Below are 22,920 nucleotides of genomic sequence, written 5' to 3'. Positions count from 1 at the left end.
TCCTGTCCCCTCCCCGAGCTCCCCATCTCCCCTTGTCCCCTCCCCGAGCTCCCCCATCCCCTCCTGTTCCCTCCCCGTTCCGCCGCGGTCGCCCCGCCCCCGCCGCCGCCCCTCCCCGGGGCCGCCCCGGCCGCTCTCTCTCTGGGCCCTGCCCCGGCTCCGCGCCCGCCCCGAGCTGCGCTCCGGCTGTCGGCGGGGCGGCTCCAGCCCCACGCCGCCGGCGGGCCCCGGCCGCCGCCCGCCCGAGCGCCGCTGCCGCTGCCAGCCGCCCGCCCGCGCCGCCGCCATGGGCCCCGCGGCCCTCCGCCTCCTCCCCTGGGCCCTGCTGCTCTTGGGGCTGCTGCTGCCCGCTCAGGGTTTGCAGGCCGACCGCATGCTGGCCTCCGGGCCCCTGCAAGGACAGCCGGCGAGAGAACTCGGGGGGTTCACCCCCGCGCCCCCCGCCTCCTCGCAGGAGATCCAGCCGCTGAACAAGCACCCGGCCAACGGCAGCGGCGAGGGGCACGCCAAGCCCCGCAAAGCCTTCCCGGTGCTGGGCATCGACTACAACCACATCCGCATCCCCTTCGAGATCTCCCTCTGGATCCTGCTGGCCTGTCTCATGAAGCTGGGTAGGTCGGTGGCCGTGCGGTGGGGGCCCGGAGGGAAGGGGCACCGGCGAGAGACACAGGGACCCCCGCGCCTCCCCCCCACGCCCTGCACCCCGGGGAGTGTCCCCCAGCTTCATAGGGCAGGAGTCCTGAGGATCACAGAGAGGGACCCCCGGCTGAATGGGATGGGCACCCCCAGAGCATCCCAAGGAAGGATCCCCTCAACTTCCCAAGGAAGGATCCCCTGGTGCACTCCAGAGTGGACCCCCAATGAGCATCCCAAAGAGGAACCCCCATTGAGCATCCCAAGGGGGTCTCCTCTTGAGCATCTCATGCAAGGATCCCCCCCAAGCATCCCAAAGAAGAACCCCCCGCAGAGCATCTCCTGGGGACCCCCTGCAGCATCCCAGGGGGACCTCTTGCAGCATCCCAAGGAGAGACCTTCTTGAGCATCTCAGTGAACCCCCCTGAGCATTCCCCCCTTGAGCATCCCAGGGGGACCTCCTGCAGCAGCCCAGTGCAGATTCTCCTCCACAGACAGCCCAGGGCAGGGTGGGCACTGCTCTCCCCATGACCTTGGGTCCCTGTGGAGGCCTGGCAGGCAGGGCAGGGGCACTCAGCCCCTCTGCTGGTGCCACTGCCCAGGGGTAGGGCTATGGATGCTCCCTGACCCCTGCCCATCCCGGCCTGGGACCAGGTTTCCTTTCCTCCCTTTGACACTTGGGCAGCAGTGGCAGCAGTGAGGTTGTGTCTGGTTTGTTTCGTTGGTTCCCATCTCACCCACGGATGCCTTTTGTAACCTTGGAGGAGTCACTTTACCATCTCCCAGGGCTTCAGCCTCCCCTTGCTCCCCCTTGGCAACAACCTGGGGTGGGCAGCTTGGGCAGCTGCCTCTGCTGCAGAGCGTCCAGAGGGTTCTGACACTGAAGATGAACCAGCATCAGGGACCAGAGGGCTGGGAAAAATCACCCTGGTGCCATCCCCTGCCCTGGGAAGCGGCGCTGTGCCAGGGTGGGGTTGTTGACAAAGTGTTTGCCAAACTTCTGCGGCTGGATCCCTACCAGGGGAATTGCCCCCAGAGCCTCTGACCTGTGGTAACCTCTCCGTGCTCCTGCCGGCCCCGGGTCGAGCTGGCCCCGGGCCCATCCCGGGTGACAAAGCCAAGAGGGCAGGTGCCAGGTTCCTGCCGTGGAGCAGGAGATGGGATGGGGGCTGAGGGGAGAGCTTTGTGCTCCTTCGTGGTGCTCCTCACTGGCCATCAGCGAGTTCCTGCCACTCACGGCAGCCTTCCTTACAGAGCACTGCTGCTTGCTGATGGCAACCTTGCTTTGGGAGCCTTGGGAAGCTGGTGCCTGGGGAAAACCATGCCCTGGCCTGGACAGGTCTGAGAAACCCTACCCCAGCCGCTCAGATCCTCCCTGCCCTGCTTTTCCTAAAAATCCTCCCTCCCTTTCCCAGCCTGCTGGCAGCGTGGGCAGGTGCAGCCCCAGTGCCACCTCCCCTCCTCGGGGGCTTATTTACATCTAGGAGCAGACATTTCAGACCCGGAGGCTTCCTGGTCTGGTCTGGGCAGAGTGGAACCAGGTGGGATCCATTGGATTCCTGCCTTCCCAGCTTTGCCCAGGATGATTTATGGCACCTTTAGCTGGAAGGTGTCTCCGCGGGGGAAAGGCAGCCTGAGACTCTCTGGTCCCGGGGCTGCCCCGGCACACGTTAAGGGACCTCTGCTCGCCGCCCCGGGGCTATCGCAGCCCTGCTGCCGTTCGCTGCCCTCTTGCCGTTCGCTGCCCTCCTGCCGTTGCTGCCCTGCCGTTTGCTGTCCTTCTGCCCCGCAGAGAGTGATGAAAGCAGAAGTGTCTGTGCGGAAGCTGGTGGTGAAAAGGAGGAGCTAAGGGGCGCTGGCCTGCAGCCCTGCAGCCCTTCAGCCCTGCAGCCCTGCAGCCCTGCAGCCCTGCTTTGGGAAACCGTGGCTGGAAAGCACCAGAACGGCCAGCGGGAAGCAGCTCCCCAGGGACAGTCGTTGGGGGGGCGGCATGGGGATGTCTCTGCCCGCTGGCTGTCCCCCCTTCTCCTGGCACCCTCTGTCTTCTGGGGTGCCACTCGAGGCTGGCCCTGGCCCCTTGCTCGCGGCTGGGGCTGGTTTGTGCTGCAGGAAAAGTTATTTCTGGCAGTGAGCTGAGCCTGGGCTCCTGTGCTGTGCAGGGATTATGCAAGGCTGCAGGAGCGGGTTAGGAAGATCTGCCTTGGGAGTTTGGCAAAAGTCCTTTGGAGGTGGCAGGAGCTCCAGGGATGCCCAAATCCACACCTTGGGTTCCATTCTGCTCTGTGATTCTTCACCTCTGCCAGGGACTTCGGCCGCAGAGTGCTCCTGGGGCAGCCTTTACCGTGGTCTCCTCTGCAGGGTGTTGGAGGGGGCAGCACTGCATGGGCACAGAGCCTGGGCAGGTGGTTCCCAAACTGCTGGCACAGCCTCTGCTCATGACCTGCACAAACAGCTCACTGCTCAGTGCCTAAATCCCAGCCCCCTCAGGAGCAGCTTTTTTTCCCCACCCAGGGATAGCTCCTCCACAGCTGGGCACCACTGCCTCAGTGCTTCCCCTCAGTACCCCCTGGGATAGCAGGATGAGGATCTAAAAACTGGCCAGGGTTTGGGGCATCCCCAGATTCCATGCTGTGGACTGTGTGTGACAGGTTGGCATCTTCTGACTTGCCACATAGCCTATGCATGGTGCTGCCTCATGAGGCAGCTTGTCTTCAGTGCTGCATCAGTCAAGCCAAGGATGGCCCAAGCCCTGTGATTACTTAACCACTAACCCAGTGCTGAGCAGCACAGTACTTTGTGTGTTACAGACTTACTCCAAAGTTACGGCAGCATGCTCTTCTCCAAGTAGCCTTACAGAATCTAAGCCAAATAAATATATATTTTTAACCCTCTGTTCTGATTTCCTGTTAAAGCCTCCCAAGACAGTATGAAGTATGGTTTTTGTGTGTGTTTTCTAAGCTGTGCTTTAAATACTCCGAGGCTCAGTTTTTGTTGCTTGCAGAAAGGTTTATTTTTAAAGCTTGATGAGTCTGTGGGTTTCTTGGTGGTCTATTTAATTGCATAGGTCTCAGGAAATCTTGTCCATGAAGAAAAAGTTCTGCCAGGAAATAAATTATATTCTGAGTATAGGTACACAGAAGAAATGGGGAAATGCTGGGAAGTGTAAAAATGAAGAAAATGTGAGGGCAGAAAAAGAAAGCTGTAAAACCTAGCAAACTGATGTCTAGGTTTCCTTGATAAGTTCAGATGAATACATTAGCACCACAACGTGTAACAGTTGTACCTCTTTCTTTGAGGAAGCTGGTGATACTTCATGATCTTCATGATCTCTGGGCACCCCTGCACTGGCTTGGGGCTGCTGAACTGAGAGTCTTCAACCCTGTGAGTGGTGTCTGGGTGTTGTGTGCTGGCATAGTGCACAGGGACCATGTAGAACAGCTCAGAAGTGCTGACAGGGCTCATCTCTGGGCCAGGAGATGCAACCTGACCCTTGTCCTGTTGCTCAGTGTCCCCTCCTGATGCTTTAGGCATCTCTGCAGGCTTAAGTGAGTGCTGGGTGGGCCCTTCCAGGTGACTTTCTGGGAAGTTTCTCTGCACAAGAGACTGGCTGCCTGGCTCTGAGGCCTGACCTTTTGTCTCACATGGCTCCAGGAGATTCAGGGGAATTCAGGTTCAGCTGTAAATATTTCTCCCTTTCAGGGGAAAGGGAAAGAGTGAGTCAGGAATGTAAACAACAAACTGTGGTTACCAGGCCCTGTGCTGGGGCTGTGACCATGGGCTGGGACCTGGGGTCAGAGCTTGATAGCAAACCACCAGCTGGAGAAGAGTTGGGCCAAGCTGTGTCTCCAAAGCACATCCCAGGCCCTGCCTTCCCAAGCAGAAGAGCAGAGCAGTCCCATTTCCAGGCTGCCTTCCACCAAGGCTGCTCTCTGGCCATTGCACCTCACAGCTCAGCTCTCTGCTGGGTTCTTGATTTCTTGTGTGGCCACTCTGGAGGCTGCTGTGGAGGGTCCTCATGAGGCCCTGCTGCATGGCTGAGCCCCTGTCCTGCTTTCCACACAATGGGTTGGGTTGGAAGGGACCTCAAAGCCCATCCAGTTGTGAGCCCCGCCATGGACAGGGACTGCTCCAGCAGCCCAGGCTGCTCAAAGCCTCATCCAGCCTGGCCTGGCCTGGCTGCAGCCTGTAGCAATCCCTGAGTCACTGCTCTGCCTCCTCTTCCCTCCTTGCAGCTCTGGGTTGGGGCTGCTGCCTGGGGTGTCTCCCCACTCCCTCCAGCCTGTCTGGCGGCAGCCAGTGCCAAGTGGGCACTGGCAGAGCATCACCCTGGGGTAGCTGTTGGGTGGCAAGTGAGCTGGGGAGAGCCTGTTCCAGGCCAGCAGAAAGCAAGCCCAGAGCTGTGGGCAGTGCTGTGTTAGGTGGGGACCTGCTGCAGCTTTGGGGCTGCTTTGGTGGCAGCTCAGTGGCATCCCAGTGTCAGGCTCCAGTGTCCAGTGCTGCTCCTGTGGCTGCCTTTGGCCAGTCCGGCCCAGCAGGAAGTTCTGGTGCCTGTGTGCTGGAGATGAGCTGGGAAAGAAGAGCAAAACCTGGTGTGGTGGCTGAGGAGCTCATGGAGGCTCTGGGCATGGCTGGGTGGCTCCTGCATGCCTAGGGGCAGGGACAACTTCAGAATTGCCAGAGAGATGTTCCTAGAGGCTGGCAGCAGGATTTGGATGCTAAAACACTTGGGTGCTAATTTCCTTGGGTGCTTTTCAAAGGCTTTTAGCAGCCCACGTCCTCCCCTGGAACTGGGGCACTTGGAGAGGCCACCCCAGGGTCTGACAGAGAGCTGTGAGGCAGGGACTCGAGGATCTGCTTGGGCAGGGGGTGGTGAGGAGGGATGGAAACCTGTTGGAGTGGGGGCACAAGGTGCAGGGGCTGGATTCTGAGAGGACAGAAACACCCTGGAGCAAAGCCCAGCCTGGGCACACTGGTGCCAGCTGTGAGGCTTTGAAAGGGACAGCAAAGAAGCACTCAAAGATGTGTCCTGCCCCAACCCTCATCACAGGGTGGGGGCTGGTGTGTGGGATGTGTGCTGGAGGTTATCCCTGCTCCCCTCTGCCAGCTCAGGGTTGGCTTCTCCTGGGTGCCAGGCAGGGCTGTGCCAGGCAGGCTTTGCTGGGGGCAGCCATCAGCCAGAGGCTCCCTGGGCCCTCTCAGATGGGTGGTGAGGGGCAAATGTTTGTGCTGAATCCTGCCCTGTGGCACAGCTCCAGCAGCTTCTTCTTGCCTGGTGGGGCCCAGAGCTGCTGCTGTAGGTTTGATCCCAGCCTTGGTGTTCCAAGCTCGGGGCTGGCCAGCTCCAGAGGAAGCAGCAGAGGAGCAGGGAGGTGGTGCTGGTGGTTTGGCTTGGACCAAGTGTTGGTGCCTGGTCTTGCTTGATGGCCTTGGCCAGCACCGTGGTGACCTCTGGCTTCAGCAGGCTGTGCCTCCTCTCCTGCCTGTGTCTGAGCTCTTGCTTGCCTCTGGTTTGCCATCCTGTGCCAGCTGTGTGCTGGCTGAGGGCTGCTGCCTTGTCATGGTTTGTTCTGCTCTTCCTGGGGCAGAGGAGCAGTGTGGGAAGCACTGCAAGGAGAAGCTCTCCAGGCAGGCGTGCAGGCACATGCTGCTGCAGAGGCTGGCAGAGCAGAGAGTGATTGCTGCAGGGAAAGCAGACTGGGTGGGGTGGCAGCTTTGGTGGTGGCAGCTCTGGTGGTGTGTCCTCTTTGGGGGGGGGGGTGTTTTTGGTGTGGTGGCACCTTTAGGGGCACATCACTCCGTGGTTTGGGGACCCTTCCCAGACTGTGTGATGGATTTGAGAGGGGCAGGACTGCCCAGGGCTTGTTTGAAGCTGAGGAGAAGTTCTGAGGTCCCTTAATGGAAAGTTGGAGAGTTCAAAGTACTCTCTGCAAGGGGAAGAGGACACAGCAGAGTTTCCTTGGGTTGCCCAGGAGGACTCACAAACATCAGCACATCAATGGTCTCCAGCAGTCAGCCTCAGGGCACAGCTCTTCACTTCCTGCTAGGGAAATCATCTCCTCTGTCTCTCCCAAGCCTCTCTTTTGCAGCAGGTTCATTCCAGGGCCTGCAGCTGTGCTGTGTTTCATAGTCACAATGTGATAAAGCTAATGGTGAGGGACTTGGGGGTGTTCAGCCTGGAGAAGAGGAGGGTGAGGGAGACCTCACTGCTCCCTACAGCTCCCTGAGAGGTTGGAGCTGGGTGTGGGGTTGGGCTCTTCTCCCTAGGATCAGGTGATAGGATGAGAGGAAATGGCCTGAAATTGTGCCGAGGGAGGGATAGGTTGGAGATGAGGAACAATTTCTGTGCTGCAAGAGTGGTCAGAGACTGGCAGAGGCTGGAGTCCCCATCCCTGCAGGTGTTCCAGAACCCTGTGGCCATGGCCCATGGGACCAGGGTTTGATGGCTGTGGTGGTGTTGAGCTGATGTTGGACTCAATGATCTTGGAGGTCTTCTCCAACCCAAACCATTCTATGAATCTGTGACTTGGAGAGAAGGAAGCTTCCCACCCAGTGCTGGAGGCTTTGGGCAGCACAAATGTGCTGAGGGAAGGCCTCTAAGGAGAAGATTTGCTGCAGCCAGCCCTGCCAGTGCCTCAGTTTCCCCTGGGAGCACTTCTCCCACAGCAGCCTCAGTCCCTGGGGTGTGATTTGCACCCAAGGAGCTCCTCTGCTGTCTGTCAAGTGCCAGGGAGAGGCTGGGAGCAGCTGCTCCAGGGAGGCTTCTGTCAGCTCAGCTGGGTGTGAACCAGCAGCACAGAGTGCTGGGGCTGGAAGAGACCTCTGGAGATCCTCCAGCCCAGCCCCCTGCCAGAGCAGGTTGCACAGGATGGCATCAAGCAGGTTTTGAATGACTCCACAGGAGCCTCCACCACCTCCCTGGGCAGGGCTCTGCCACCCTCCAAGTAAAGAAGTTCCTCCTGAGGGTTGGGTGGAACCTCCTGGGCTCCAGCTTGTGCCCATTGCCCCTGCTCCTGTCCCTGGGCACTGCTGAGAGGAGACCTCCATGGCTTGCATCCCAGCAGAGGGGGGTGCTGGGAAGTTGGAGTGGTGCCTGCTGGAGGCAAGTCTGCAGCCCCTGGGTGTCAGCAGCCTGGTGGTCAGCTGTGGGGGCTGCAGGCTCTGCTGGCTCTTGGGAGAGGCCAAGGAGCTTCCTGCTGCTGCTGGCTCTGGGCTCATGTGCTGGAGTGGTGCTGCTGTGCCTCTGCCTGCAGAGCTGATTGCAGCCCCCCCTGCCCTCCCCAGGCAGTGATCAGAGCTGATTGCAGCCCCCCCTGCCCAACAGGTTGTTTCCTGAAGAGCTTTTGTTTGTCTTCCCATAGGAAATTGCCCTTCCTGGGAAGGGCCCTGGCACTGCTCTGCTGGGCAGTTTGGCTCTGCTCACCTCGGCCTGGCTCAGCTTTAACTCTTCCCGAGGCTTTGGGGCCAGCAGGAGCCTTGTGCTGGGTGATGTGACTGAGGTCATGGAGCTGGGAGAGCAACTGGAGCCTTGCTCTGGGTGCCAGATGCTCTCCACATCACCTCCAGTGCCTCCTCCTCCAGAGCAGTTCAGTGTCTGGGCAAGGAAGCTGGGGAGGGGTCTGGAGAACAGGGTTGGGGAGGAGCAGCTGAGGGAGCTGGGGATGTTCAGCCTGGAGAAGAGGAGGCTGAGGGAGACCTTATTGCTCTCTGCAGCTCCCTGAGAGGAGGCTGGAGCCAGGTGGGTGCTGCTGCCCTATGGAAAACTCAGTTTCCAGGGTAAACAACCTGTGCCAGGGAGAGCCCAGCCTTGGCAGCTTGATGCAGCCCTCTAGAGATGATGGAGAAGAGTCAAAATGAGCCCTGGAGCACCAGCAGCAGGCATTTGTGTGACAGTTTGTCCCCATGTGGCTCTGCACCTGCCTGCCCAGGTCACAGGCTGGTGAGGATTGCTCAGGCCCTGCCTGGCAAACACCCTGTGAGGAGCACACCCAAGGGCTTCCACCAGCTTTGCTGTGGCTGGGCAGTGGCCTTGTGGGGTGCCCATTAGAGGAATGTGGTCACCAAGCCCAGGATTGGGGTTCCTGGAGCCACAGCAGACCTGTGACAGCCAGCCTGGCACCCAGCCTGGCACCCAGCACCCAGCCCTTGGCTCAGCTCTCTGGGGGTTTGCAGCACCTCCTCAGGGGGCAGCTCTGGGGCTGGAGGGAGCTGCTCTGCTCACAGCTGTGCACAGCTGGATCTGGAAGAGGTTTCTTCACCCTGTGATGGGACCAAGCTTGACACCTTCCAAGCCTTTGCTGCTTGCCCCAGCAGCATCTCCACTCAGCTCCATGTTTGCCTCCCTGTCTGCAGTGCTGGAGCTGTGTGCTGCCAGGCCAGGCTGTGGGCTCCTCAGGCCAGCACTGAGCTCTCTCTTGCTCCCTGCTCTCCTTCAGAGTGTCCTTGGCTTTGCCTCTGGTGTGAAGGAGCAGCAGCATCGAAACACAGGACTGGATGTGGGGAGCTGCTGGCTTCTCACTCCAGCTCTCACTCCAGGCACTTGGGGACTTGGGGAAGTCCATTTAATGTCTTTTGTCTCTCATTTCCTTCTGGCAGCTGGGAGGAAATTAAAACAGCTCTGTGAAAGACTCCCAATTGATCTGTTAATTTCTGGTGAGTGCCTTGGAGCTGAGTGAGGCTGCGAGGGGCCACAGCCTGGCTGGAGAGGAGCTGCAGGCACTGCTGTCCCCACACCTTGTGGTGCTCTGTGGACACTTTCCCCTCACAGCAGCTTCATCTTCTCCTGTCCTCCCCAGTGTGTTCATCAGCACCCTCCCAACCCTGCCAAGGTGCTGCTGTGCCTCCACCCCAGCCTGCTCAGAGCAGGATGTTGATCCCAAATGGTACTGTTGTGGGGGTCACCTCCCCAGTGTGAGCCCTTGGGGACAGGTGGATGAAAAGCTCTGCTGAGACACCCCTGCGGTGCTGGGGCAGCTCTGGAGTCCTCTGCTCATCCTCTTCTGGGGTGTGGGCCCTGCTCCCTGCAGGGCACAGTGGGAGCTGGCAAAGGCAGGCATGTGCCTGCTCCCAGCTGCCTTGGGCTGCAGGGGCTCTGCCTCCCCTGGGCAGGATTCATTCAGGAGCTGCTGGTGCAGGAGGATGGTGCAGCTGGGACGTGGTCAGGGCAAACCCTGTGCTGACAGAAATGTGGAGAAGCCCTTTGCCTGGGGGGTGTGAAGGGCTCTTCCCTGGTGCTGCACTGCCAGGACCTGCTCCTGCTGCCGTGGTTGTGCTGGAAGGGCTCCCCCAGGGCAGTCTGCAGGAGTCCTGCAGGAGTGGCTGTGGCTGTGGCTGTGGCTGGAGTGGCTGCAGCAGTGCCACTGCCTGTGGGTACCTGCCAGGGGCTGTTCTCTGCTCTGTGCCTTTCAGCTCTGACTCACTGGTGGGCTGGCCTGATGCTATCAGCTCTTCTTATCTGCTGCCAGGCAGGCAGGGCCCGGGCAGGTCACCTGCTGCTGCTGGCCGTAGGCATCAGTGCCGCCTGGTGATGGAGCCGGCCGGGGGCTGCCCCCAGGCACCGCTCCCCTGCCCCTCCCCACCTGCCCTAGCTGTGCTTGCAGCGTGGGGGGAAGAGAGGGGGAGCAGAGGATGACTGCTAGGTGGGCCCTGGCTGTTGGAGCAAGGGTTGTGGGCAGTGGCACAGGAGTGGCACAGAAAGAGAACATAAACCCTGGTCTGGGCAGCTGGCAGCAGGCCCTGTGGCTGTGGTGATGCCACTCGTGGGGACACTGTGTGCAGCCCAGCTTGGAGCTGAGCTCTGGGACTTGGGACAGTCTCAGCTGGGCTGTGCTGGGCACCTTGCTTTGTAAAATCACCCCCTGGGTGGACAGGGGGTCTTGTGGGGACCTGGGCACAGCTCAGGGCTTTGCCTCCCTCCCTGCCTGTATCCCATGGGATGTGCCCTGCTTAAAGCAGGCAGAGTGGTTGTGCTTGGTCCTTGCTTCCCACAGCCCACATGAGGCTGGAGGCTGCTGCACAGTGCTGGGTGCTGGTGGGGTTTAACCTGGGCTCTTCCCATGGGGCTGGGCACAGCCTCCTGCCCAGCAGTGGCTGCGGTCAGGGCCCAGGCTGGTGCCCTCCTTTTGCCATCCCCCTCCCTGAGTTGCTCTGCACTCCCAGCCCACACTGAGGTTTCCTGACCCCTGTGGGGGATCTGCATTAAGTGCATGAGTCACAGAGCAGTATAAATTAATTAACTTCCTGCTTCTTGGCTTTTCTTTGTAATTAGCAACAGCAACATAATGAGGCTTGGAAAAAAAAAAAAACCACAACATTTGGTTTGATGTGAGGAAAATTGTTTTGCTGAGGAACTCTCTCTGTACCTCTAGATGTGACAAACCCAAGTCAGCTTCTGAGCAGGAGATGTCATCCTGGGGTGGGAAATCAAAGTTCCTCTGTTCTGGGCATTGAGGCCATTGGATGCTTCTCTTAAAGGTCGTCCCAGCCAACCCAAATGACTGAATCCAGCCCAAAGGGCTGCAGGAGAGCACTCAGGAAGCCTGGACCTGCACAAAACTCCTGCTCCCTGGTGAAGCAGAGGAGGGGCTGACAAAGCCAGAGCTGCTGGAGCTGTGCTGGTCCTGGGTGTGAGGCTGAAGGTTCAGGGCAGGCCATGCTGTTAGAGCTGGGAGCTGCAGTGGATGTAATTTAAGCAGCATGGGTTGGCCACCTCCCCTTGCAGAGTGACACCAGCTGTGACTTCTCTCTATTTTTAGGTGCAAGTCCTCAGCTGTTCAGTTCCTTTCTAGCAGTTCTCAGCCCCTTCCCTTGAGACCTCCCCATGGGCAGCCCTGCCAGTGCTAGCTGTGGGCAGCTCTCTCCATGCCCTTCCCAGCTCCTGCAGGCAGCTCCATGGATCCAGCTCCATTTGACAAGGAGGTTGCAGAGCAGAGCTGAGCCAAGCTCCCAGCATGAGCCATCCCTCCTGACCTGTGCTGGAGGCCAGCAGCAGTCAGCAGAGCTTGGCTGGTCCTTGACAACCACAGCAGTGGCTGAGGCTTGGGTGGGGAAGAGAGAAATCCAGTCCTGTTCTGGGGGAAAGGAGATGAAAGGAGAGAATTTTGGCTGAAGTCTGGAAGCTTCTGATGGGGTTTCCCCCGGACCTGACTGCAAAACATTCTGTCCCTGGGTCACATCCTGCCAAGAGCTGAGCCTCACATCGTCAACCTTCTGCCACCCCAAAGTACAGAGCATGAGAGCCAGGTCAGGGTGGTCTTGGTGCTTTGCAGACCCTGCAGCCCAGTCCCAAGCCCTCCTCCCTGCTCTGCTGCTTCTTCTAAGTGGAGAAAGAAGAGGATGGTGCTGGGCAATGGCTTTGCAGTCCCTGTGGCTGGTGACTTTGGGGCTCACCCAGCAGCATGTCCCTGTGCCAGGGCTCTCCATGATGCCCATGTCCCAGCAGAGTGTCTGCACCTTCCTGCATCCCTCACTGGTGGCTTTGCTGCTGCCTCTCTGCGTGGCACACCCAGACCCTGCCACCCTGGTGTCCTAAAGGGTTAAAGTGGCCTTTGGAGGGCCCTGGAGCTGCTGAGACAGTGTCTGCTCCAGTGCTCTGCAGTGTCCTTCTGAAGGGCAGCACTTCTGAGCATGCTTGCTCCCCTCAGTGCCTCTTGCCTGGACCCTCTGCCTTCTCCTGGGGCTTCTCCAGCACTGCAGCACACTCCACACCCCACCCAGGGGTCCTCATGGGCCCCCCCTGCAGCCCCAACCAGCACCATGGGTCCTTGGGGCTGCAGCAAGCATCACCCAGGAGGCTTCACCACCCCCTCACCAACCCCCAACCTGCCTCCTGTGTGATTTCTGTGCCCCCTGCAGCCGCCTGGAGCCTGGCAGGGTGCTGCTGCTGCAGCCATGCTCATGTCTTGTGCTCTCCCCTGCCTTTCCCCTGCCTTTCCCACAAGGATGCCCTGTGTGGGTGCTCGGAAGCTGGGGTGCAGCTGCAGGAGCCTCCTGCTAAACCCTGAGCCTGCTGAGCCCTTTGTGCTCCCTCCCCTCCTCCCTGCCCACCCAGCTCCAGCTCCACCACCAGCCAAGGGGGTTTGCTTCCCTCCTCCATCTCCCTTCTCCTGTGAGGAATGCCCTGGGTTGGAAGGGTGCCTTGAAGGTCATCTTGTCCAACCCCCCCTGCAGTGAGCAGGGACACCTCCATCTGGAGCAGGTTGCTCAGGGCACCTTCAGGTTTGACCTTGAATGTCTCCAGGGTTGGGGTCTCCATCAGGCTCTGGGCAATCCCAACCTGCAGCTCTGGGAGGAGGTGGCAGCTGATGACATTCCCAGCTGTGGGGGCACCACCTTCCAGGTTTGGGGACTCCACCACCACCCTGGGCAGCCTGCTCCAGGCCTTGGCAGCCCTTTTGGGGAACAAATTGTTCCTCATCTCCAACCTAAACCTCTTCTGGCACAGGCTGAGGCCATTTCCTCCTGTCCTAATCGTTGTCCCCTGGGGGGTAGAGCCCAACCCCAGCCTCACTCCAACCTCCCTTTGCAGTAGATTCACTTCACCAGAGCCACCTCAAGAGCTGCTGTTGGTTTGGGAGCTGAAAACCATCCCCTCCTGGCCCTGGCAGAGGGGATCCAGATTGCTGTGGGTAGCCTGGGGCATGGAGCTCACCTCTGCCCCAGCTGCAGAGCAGGAAGCATCTCCTCAGGAACGGGGCTGGGTTTGGCAGCAGCAGTCCCCAGGACAGGGCTGCTGGGGCTGGGCTGGGTGCCCACCACCCTCCCCTCCCTGTCCCAGCTCTCTGCAGCCCTTCTGGCTCTTCCTGCCCAGGCTGAGGATGGATGATACAGATGAGACATGGTAGGGTCTAGAGTCATTAGGCAGGGAAGGAGCAGATGCTGCTGGATGGAGCTTACATAATGCCAGGCACAGCATCCAGCCTAACCCAGATACAGCCCCAGGAGGAGACAGCCACACAGGGGTCAGAGCCTCTCCCAGGCTGCTGGGGTGGGAGACTGCAGCCACCAGCAGCCAGGGCCCTGGGAAGGGCAGCCCAGAACCTTCTTGGTGGAATAGGGATGGAGTTGTGTGGTTTTGAGACCCTCACTCCCAGAAGGATATTGAGGGGGTGGAGCAGGTGCAGAGAAGGGCAGCAAAGGTGGGGAAGGGGCTGGGGAGGAGCAGCTGAAGGAGCTGGGGGTGTTCAGGCTGGATAAAAGGAGGCTGAGGGTAGACCTCCTTGGTCTCTGCAGCTCCCTGAAAGGCTGGAGCCAGGTGGGCATTTGGCTCTGCTCCCAGGGAGCAAGAGATAGAAGGAGAGGAAATGGCCTCAAGCTGCCCCAGGGGAGGTTTGGGTTGGACATGAGGAACAATTTCTTCCCCTTGAGGGTTGTCAAGACCTGGCCCAGGCTGCTCAGAGAAGTGCTGGACTCCTTTTCCCAGTTTCCCTGGAAGCCCAGGGGGGCTGTGGATGGTAGAAGCCTCTTGCAGCCTTGGGGGCTGGACTGGACTCCCCTCCTGGGTTTAAGAAACCTGGGCAGAGCCCCCTGGGAAAAGCTGCTCCTTGTGCTTGGCTGCACATTGCTGCTGCTCCCAGCTGAGGCTGTGCTGCCTCAGCGCCTCCAGCACTGCTTCATCAGGGGGTGCTGGCAGCTGCAGGTGCTGCCTCTCCATCACTGCTCTTCATTCCCCAGGGAAGTGCTTCCCAAGCAGCCTGAGCTGCCAGGGAGACCTCTCAGATCCCAGCCCCAGCCCTGAGCTGTGGCAAGAAGCTATTGCTGCTTCCCAGAGGAAAATGGAGGAGCATTTGGAGATCTTTCTGTTCCCTCCTCTGCTCCTGGCTCATTCCAGAACTGTGTGGCCATGGCTCTTGGGACCATGGTTTGGTGGCCATGGTGGTGCTGGGTGGGACTGGATGATCCTAGAGGCCTTTTCCACTCCAAACAATTCTCTGATTCAGTGGTTAATCCATTCTGTGACTGATCTGAGGTCCCATCCTGCTCCTGGGGGCCTTGCACATGGCCATGGCCAGTAGCTGCCTCACTCCCACCCTCAGGGAGGGCTCCTGGCAGCAGCTGCTGGTCCACGCAGCACCTTCCCCATGGCAGCACAGGGGCAGCAGGGCTGTGGGCCCTGGGTGATCCCTGGGGGTACTGAGCAGCTCTGGACCATCAGCAGGGTGCTGGCTCATTAGGAGGGGACTTGGGGGGTTTAATGTGTTGTGAAATGCTGTGCAGATGGCAGAGCTGCCCGCCAGAAGGCACAGGAGATGCCAAGCAGGGCTCCTGGTTTGGAAGCTTGTCCCTTGCCAGGGAACAAATCTGCTGCCTTCCAAAGAGGGATTAGAAACCCTGGGAGAGAGCCAGGGAGCCCCAAATCCCCCAGTGGGCATCACTGCCTTGGCTGCAGTGCTGCTTCGGCTGGCATCGCACTGCCTGCCCAGCCCAGCTGGCAGCTGCCCACCTTGCCCAGGCTGGGTGGGGGGCTTGGTGAGGGGCTGGGGTCCCAGCAGGTCACCAGAGCCCTGTGATTTTTGTTGTGCTGTGATGTAACCAGGGAAAAGGAGGCCCCTGGTACCTTTTACCCCAAGGCAGCTGGAGCAGGGCCAGAGAGGGCCAAGGAACAATTTCTGCCCCAGAAGGGTTGTCAGGGCCTGGCACAGGCTGCCCAGGGAGGTGGTGGAGTCCCCATGCCTGGAGGTGTTCCAGAACCCTGTGGCCATGGCACCTGGAGACATGGTTTGGTGGCGATGGTGGTGCTGGGCTGATGCTTGTGCTGGATGCTCTCAGAGGTGTTCTGCAGCTGCAGTGGTGCCATGGACAGCCCTGCACCCTGGGCACATTCCCTGCCCTGCTCCATGCCCAGGAGCAGCCCTGCCTGCAGCCTCCCTGCTTGCTGCTGAAGCTGCAGGAGGGGGGGTTCGGGAGCCCCTCCAGTTCCATCCTCACCCTCCCTGGGCAGCAGCTCTCCTCCCTGTCCCCTGCATCAAGGACACCCAAGCACAGGCACTGCGCTGCTGGCTCCTGCCAGCCCCTGGCACATTGGCTGAGCTGGCACCTGAGTGGGCAGGCTGCTGTCTGATGGCAGGGAAGTGCCAGTGCCCACGTGTTGTGATGGGAAGAGCTGGAGCCAGGAGCAGCCTGGCAGGACTGCCTGTGCTGCAGACAGCTGGCTGGGGGAGGGGTCCCTGAGAGACCCTTGGGTGCCCAGAGGATGACTGCTGCCCCCTGAGCTGGGCCTTGCTGTTATTTCTGCCCTGAGGCCAAGCAGTGCCAGGCTGTGTGGGTCTGGGAAAGCTGCAGATTCCACTTCACAGCCTGGCACCGTAGGGAAAAAAGGGGAAACTGAGGCATACAAAGAATAAATGGTCCTGAAGAGGCCAGGGAGGGCTGGGAACTGGGGTCCTGCAGAGAACACCCTGCAGCCTCTGAGCCAGCCTGTGCCCTGCTCTCTGCCCTGCAGGCTTCCACGTGATCCCTTCGGTGTCCAGCATCGTGCCCGAGAGCTGCCTGCTGATCGTGGTGGGGCTGCTGGTGGGGGGCCTGATCAAAGGGGTGGGCGAGGAGCCCCCCATCCTCAAGTCCAACATCTTCTTCCTCTTCCTGCTGCCCCCCATCATCCTGGATGCTGGCTACTTCCTCCCCCTGCGCCAGTTCACCGAGAACCTGGGCACCATCCTCATCTTCGCCGTGGTGGGCACGCTCTGGAACGCCTTCTTCCTGGGGGGGCTGATGTACGCCGTGTGCCAGCTGAGCGGCCCCAGCCTCAACCACATTGGCCTCCTGGCCAACCTCCTCTTCGGCAGCATCATCTCTGCCGTGGACCCGGTGGCCGTGCTGGCTGTCTTCGAGGAGATCCACATCAACGAGCTGCTGCACATCCTGGTCTTCGGGGAGTCCCTGCTCAACGATGCTGTCACCGTTGTGAGTGCCAGCCCAGGGCAGGCGGTGTGCCCTGGGGCAGCGTCTCCAGGCAGGCCCTGGCATGGGCTGCCCAGGGAGCTGGTGGAGTTCACGTCCCTGGAGGTGTTTGGGAAACCTGTGGCCATGGCACCTGGGGCCGGGGTTTGGTGGCTGCAGTGCTGCTGGGTGGTTGGGTTGGGTGGTCTCAGAGGGCTTCTCCAGCCTCAGTGATTCTCTGATCTGTCCTTGGACATCCCTGAGCAGAGCCTGGCTCCTGCCCTGCACATCTTTATCACCAACCCTCAGGCTGCTGGGCTCCAGGCTCCAAGCCCCAGCAGCTCCCTCAGCCTGGCCTCACAGGAGAGGTTCCACTGCCTGCAGCAGCTCTGTGCCTCTGGGATGGACTCTCTCAAGCAGTTCCCTGAGGTCCTTCTGGAGCTGAGGGGCCCAGAACTGGATACAAGATTCCAGATGTGGCCTCAGCAGGGCAGAATAGAGAGGCAGCAGAACCTCTCTGACCTGCTAACCACAGCCCTTCTGATGCATCCCAGGACACATGGCTGAGGTCACCCTCAGGCTCCCCCAGGCTGAAGAGCCACAGCTCTGCTCCCCCTGAACCCTACTCTGCCTTCTCCTTCCCAGGTCCTCTACCACCTCTTTGAGGAGTTTGCCAACTTTGAGCAGGTGACCATCATCGACATCATCCTGGGCTTCCTCAGCTTCTTCGTGGTGTCCCTGGGGGGCGTCTTCGTGGGGGTCATCTACGGCGTGATTGCAGCCTTCACCTCGCGCTTCACCTCCCACATCCGCGTCATCGAGCCGCTCTTCGTCTTCCTCTACAGCTACATGGCCTACCTGTCGGCAGAGCTCTTCCACCTCTCGGGCATCATGGCGTGAGTGGTGCCCCCGCGCCTGGCACCGCGCCCAGGATGAGCCCCCTGGAGCTTGCCTGGGCTGGGGCTGTGCAGGGAGGGGGAGGAGGGATGTGGCTCTCTGGAGCTGTCCCACAGATCCTGGGGCCCTTGCCCACTCTGCTGGGCATGCAGCACTCAGGGCAAGGTGGGTTGGTGCTGCCTGACTCACTGCTGCCTTGCCTTCTGGTGCCTTCTCCTGCTCTGGCAGTGGGGTTGAATTCCATGATCTCTAGAGGTCCCTTCCAACCCCTAGCACTCCAAGACTCCCTGGAGGCCTTGAGTGGTATCTCCCAAGCCCTGCCCTGCTCTGGGGTTTGGTGTTTGCTGCTGCTGCAGCACCAGGGGTTGGGGCTGTCCCCTTGTCCCCATGGCTTGTCCTTGTCCTTTAGACTCATTGCCTCCGGCGTGGTCATGAGGCCCTATGTGGAGGCCAACATCTCCCACAAGTCCCACACCACCATCAAGTACTTCCTGAAGATGTGGAGCAGTGTGAGTGAAACTCTCATCTTCATCTTCCTGGGGGTCTCCACTGTGGCTGGCCACCACTACTGGAACTGGACCTTCGTCATCAGCACTCTGCTCTTCTGCCTCATCGCCAGGGTTCTGGGTGAGTGGTGGCATAGCCCTGGAGCACAGCCATGGCTGGTGGGCAACTCTCAGAGCCAGGAGGTCCAAGTTTGCCTTGCTGGGGAGCCTGGAGCTGGCCAGGCAGCACTGCTGCACCATGGCTGCTGCTTGACTTTGTGGGGAGCTGGGGCTGAGGCCACGTTTGTGCTTGACCTGGTGGTGAGGAGTGTTGGGATGAGTGGGACAGCAGCCACCTGCCCCCATGGCCAGGAAGGGTCGAGCCGGGCTGTTGGGAGAGGTCTCTCTGGGGCTGGAGGGAGTCCTTCAGCATGCACCACCCTGCCCTGCTGCCCCAGGTGTCCTGGTGCTCACCTGGTTCATCAACAAGTTCCGGATCGTGAAGCTGACCCCCAAGGACCAGTTCATCATCGCCTACGGCGGCCTGCGCGGGGCCATCGCCTTCTCCCTGGGCTACCTGCTGGACTACAAACACTTTGGCATGAGGGACATGTTCCTCACAGCCATCATCACCGTCATCTTCTTCACTGTCTTCGTGCAGGTTGGTGCAGGCAGGAGGCCACAGCGTGGTCAGAGGGGAAGGCCTTGTTCAGTGACCTGCAAGCCCCCAGCCTTCAGCCCTGGCCCTCTCAGAGCTGTGCTGAACCCCCCCCGGTCTAACCCAGCCCTTGCACTCCCCAGGGCATGACCATCCGGCCCCTGGTGGACCTGCTGGCTGTCAAGAAGAAGCAAGAGACCAAGCGTTCCATCAACGAGGAGATCCACACGCAGGTAACCCCCTGCGCCCCGCTGGCCCCACGCTCCTCCGCCCTCTGACACCTCCACGCTGTAACCAGGGCGCTTTGCCTGGCAGGAGCTGCCCCTAAAGGTGCCCAAGGTAAGGGGGGACAGAGCGAGGGCTCTCCCCCATCTGTGTCGTCCAGTGCCCAACTGACCTCCACCTTCCTCCCTGTGCCTGATAGCTCAGCAGCCTGCTTGTGTAGGACCCTTCTGCCCTCCCGAGGGCCATCCTGGACCCACAGCCCTGCTCCTGCACCTCCTGCGTGCCCTCACCCCTGTCTCAGCCTGGGTGTCGGGGTGGGAGAAGGTGGGCAACAGCCCTGTGAGCTGCCAACCCCTTGGACCTTCTCTTCCAGTTCCTGGATCACCTTCTGACGGGGATTGAGGATATCTGTGGTCACTATGGGCACCACCACTGGAAGGACAAGTGAGTATGGGGCTTGGGGGAACCCGTGGGGGAGATGGGGAAGGGTCTGGATCAGCACCCAGCAGGTTTCTCAGCCCTGTGTTGGATTTCTCCCTGGACTTGTACCCACACAGGTTCCTTTGGTGAGTTATGGCCCTGGATTAGGTGCCAGGGGCTGCACCCCTTCAGCACCCCGCCCATGGCATAGAATACAATCACAGAACTGCTTCAGCTGGCAAAGCCCTCCAAGGTCACCCAGTCCACCCGTCAACCCAACACCCCCATGGCTGCTAAACCATGGCCTGGTGCCATGCCTGCACCTTTTCTGAATGCTTCCAGGGATGGGGACTCCACCAACTCCCTGGGCAGCCTGTTCCAAGCCCTGACCACTCTTTCAGTGGCAAAATGTTTCCTAATCTCAACCTAACCCTCCCCTGACACAACTCGAGGCCATTTCCTCTCCTATCCCTTGTGGGAGCTGGTGGCCAGTCCCTGCAGGAGCTGAGGACCATCCTTTGTGGGCACAAGCAGCTTCTAGGTGTTTTGGAGGCTGTCTGGCTCAGGAAGGAGTCAGGGAGGCCCTTCCTGAGCTGTGCTGGTGGGAACTGAACCATCTTCTGCTGGCCTGGGCAAGGGGTGGGGAGCAGGGAGGGTGCTTGGGGCAAGGGGAGGTCCTGATGCGTCTCTGCTCCTGTCCCCACGGCCTCGGACAGGCTGAATCGCTTCAATAAGAAGTACATCAAGAAGTGCCTGATCGCGGGGGAGAGGTCCAAGGAGCCCCAGCTCATCGCCTTCTACCACAAGATGGAGATGAAGCAGGCGATCGAGCTGGTGGAGAGCGGCGGCATCGGCAAGATCCCCTCCGCCGTCTCCACTGTCTCCATCCAGTGAGTTCCCAGCCCTGGGCTCCCGCGGCCGCCAGGGGCTGCCTGTGACAGAGCGCCCCCTGCTGGTGGCGCCGGGGCCAGCAGCCAGCTGCGGCCGTCCCGGCGCCGCTGAACCCTCCCTGCCTGTCCACGCAGGAACATCAACCCCAAGAGCCTCCCCGTGGAGCGTGTCCTGCCAGCCCTGTCCAAGGACAAAGAGGAGGAGATCCGGAAAATCCTTCGCAACAACTTGCAGAAAACCAGGCAAAGGGTGAGCTGTGCCCAGGCACCCTGCCTGGCCCCTTTGCTGCCCTCAGGGTACCCAGGACCACTTCCCACCAGAAATCCTTGGGGCCAGCTGTGACCTTCACTCCCACGTTGTCCCTGCTCTCCTACCCATCATGTTCCTGCTCTGGATCTCTCTGGCCAGGAGGCTTTTCCTCATGGAAAGGGGTTGGGATGGTGCTGACAGGAGGCTAGCCTGGGCTGCGCCCAGCTTTAAACCCTTGCTCTGCTGAGGTGGGTCAGGATCAGTCTTTGGCAGCACACAAGGGATGAGCCAGCATCTTGCCTGGACATGCCCTGCCCACTGGGGGCTGTTTCATCCAGCTCCAGAAGTGGATTCCCAGGGGGGTTCCTAACCTGTCTCCTCTCTCTGGGGCCTTCTCCCAGCTGCGGTCCTACAACCGGCACACGCTGGTGGCTGACCCCTACGAGGAGGCCTGGAACCAGATGCTCCTGCGGAGGCAGAAGGCTCGGCAGCTGGAACAGAAGGTGCCAAGGGGATGCTGGAGCAGACTGGGGAGGACAGGGTGGCCGAGGGGGGCTTCCCAGCCTGGGAACAACATCCTACATGGGGAGGGGGCGGAGGCTCAGGTGACAGTGGGTGACCTCACTCCATGGGGGTCCTCTGATCACCCCAAGGCTCTGAGCAGGTCCTTGCAGCACAACTGGGAGGGTGCCTGTGTGCATCCTCTGCATCCTGCTGCTGCATCCTGCTCGTCCCCATGGCCTGGGGTCAGTTCCCTGCCTCCCCTTCCCCACTGGTCCCGGTGGCTCCCATGGAGATGGTCCCTGTGCTCCCCTTCCAGATGAACAACTACCTGACAGTGCCTGCCCACAAGCTGGACTCCCCCACCATGTCCCGGGCTCGCATCGGCTCAGGTAGGTGGCACCTCTCTGGGCATCAGCTGCCTTTGGTGTTCTAGCACTTGGCCACTGCATTGTGCTGCACACCCCTGCTCCCCTGCAGCAATGCAGCCAAGCCAAAGCCAAGCTTTGCTGTTCTCAAGCCCAGGCTCTGCCTGAGCAGAAGCACCCAGCATGATTCCCATGGGATGTGAGCTTGGCCAGTCATGGATCTGCCCAGAGCTCAGCTCTCTCCAGCCACACAGCCACATTCCTGACTGTGCCTCTACCAGCTCTGTGCACGGCTGAGGACCAGGAGCGCTCGCCCCAAGGAGCCCTTGGGCTCACAGCTTCTCTATCACACATTTATCATTGCCCTCTTTGGTTCCTCCTGTCCTGCATGTCCTCTCCTGCTCTGGGGAGAGTGTGGCAGGGTGTAACAGGGTGTGACAGAGCTGCTGGCTTGTGCTGAGCCAGCAGCTAATCAGCAGAGGGCAGCTTTGCCCTTCTCGACTGGTGCAGGCCAGGAGCAGCTCCAGCAGGGATGTGGAGATCAAAAAGGAATTAAACAGGAGGCTTGGCAATTGGAGAGACTGAGCCCAGGCCTCCCAGCCCCAAACATCTGGGGTGCATTAGCTGGGGGTCCTCCTGCCCTTCCCCAGATTATCCTGACCCAGTTTGTTCATGGTGACAGAATCACAGAAGGCATTGGGTTGGGAGGGACCCCCCGGAGGTCATCTTGTCCAATCCCCTGCAGCAAGCAGGGACAGCAGCTGGAGCAGGTTGCTCAGGACCTCATCAGCTTTCACCTGGAATGCCTCCAGGGGTGGGGCCTCCACCACCTCCCTGTGCAACCTGTTCCAGTGTCCCTCACTGTGCAGAGCTTCCTCCTGATGCCCAACCTAAACTTGCCCTGCTCCTGTTCCAAACCATCTCCCCTTGCCCTATCATCATCAGCTCTGTGAACAGCCCCTGCCCAGCTTCCTTGCAGCCCCCTTCAGACGCTGCAGTGCTGCAGCTAATACCATGAGGAGGGCCCTGCCTGACCCCCCTCTGCCTCCCCAGACCCCCTGGCCTACGAACCCAAGGCCGACTCAGAGAACCTGCCGATCATCACCATCGACCCTGCCTCCCCCCAGTCCCCGGACTCTGTGGACCTGATGAACGAGGAGCCCAAGGGCTGCGGCGGCCTCCCGCCCTCTCCCGAGGAGGATGAGGAGGGGCTGGTGATGCGGGTGAAGGAGCCTTCCTCTCCCGGTACCGACGACGTCTTCACCCCTGAGACCGGCGACAGCCCCAGCAACCAGCGGATGCTGCGGTGCCTGAGCGACCCGGGGCCGCGGCCAGAGCCCGAGGAGGGGGAACCCTTCATCCCCAAGGGCCAATAGCAGCCGGAGCCTCACCCCAGACCCTTCATCCCCAAGGGCCAATAGCAGCCGGCGGCCGGAGCCGCCCCTGCTCCGCGGCTTCTCTCCATTCGTTCTCCCCTTCCTCTCCTTTTTGGTTTCCTCTGTCACTCCACTCCGGGTTCGGGCAGGGGAGACCACCCCGGACGGGTTGGGATCTCCAGGACAGCTCTGCCCAGCAAGGCCTGGGCTGGCCCCAAGGAGTAGGGGGCTCGGTGGCCTGGGGATGATGAACAATTGACCTCCCAGGACTGGGGTCTGCAGCTGCCTCATGGCCCCGGGGGGCTTTCCCAGAGGCTGCCCACCCACTCAGGACCTGTGAGTGG

General features: G+C 60.5%; 1 protein-coding gene across 1 annotated transcript; it reads left to right on the top strand.

Annotated features, from left to right (window-relative positions):
- The first annotated feature begins 286 nt into the window (after positions 1–286).
- Positions 287–22,576, top strand: SLC9A1 (solute carrier family 9 member A1). The gene is made up of 12 exons (XM_054395234.1): positions 287–611; positions 16,070–16,530; positions 17,152–17,402; positions 17,813–18,030; positions 18,347–18,549; positions 18,690–18,779; positions 19,145–19,215; positions 19,908–20,081; positions 20,217–20,331; positions 20,733–20,834; positions 21,152–21,224; positions 22,254–22,576. Exons 1-12 carry the CDS (start codon positions 287–289, stop codon positions 22,574–22,576), a joined length of 2,406 nt encoding a protein of 801 aa, XP_054251209.1.
- The last annotated feature ends 344 nt before the right edge of the window (positions 22,577–22,920 follow it).

Source organism: Indicator indicator, chromosome 33 (genome assembly GCF_027791375.1).
Source record: "Indicator indicator isolate 239-I01 chromosome 33, UM_Iind_1.1, whole genome shotgun sequence".
NCBI lineage: Eukaryota > Metazoa > Chordata > Aves > Piciformes > Indicatoridae > Indicator > Indicator indicator.
The sequence above is the reverse complement of the archived record's forward strand: the minus strand, read 5'-3'. Positions and strand labels throughout refer to the sequence as shown.

Bases quoted from the DNA above. Each gene is read 5' to 3' on its own strand.
- SLC9A1 (XM_054395234.1), top strand. From the start codon at position 287: ATGGGCCCCGCGGCCCTCCGCCTCCTCCCCTGGGCCCTGCTGCTCTTG. The intron at 16,531-17,151 runs GTGAGTGCCAGC...TCTCCTTCCCAG, and splicing joins TCAACGATGCTGTCACCGTT to GTCCTCTACCACCTCTTTGA. The intron at 17,403-17,812 runs GTGAGTGGTGCC...CTTGTCCTTTAG, and splicing joins CACCTCTCGGGCATCATGGC to ACTCATTGCCTCCGGCGTGG.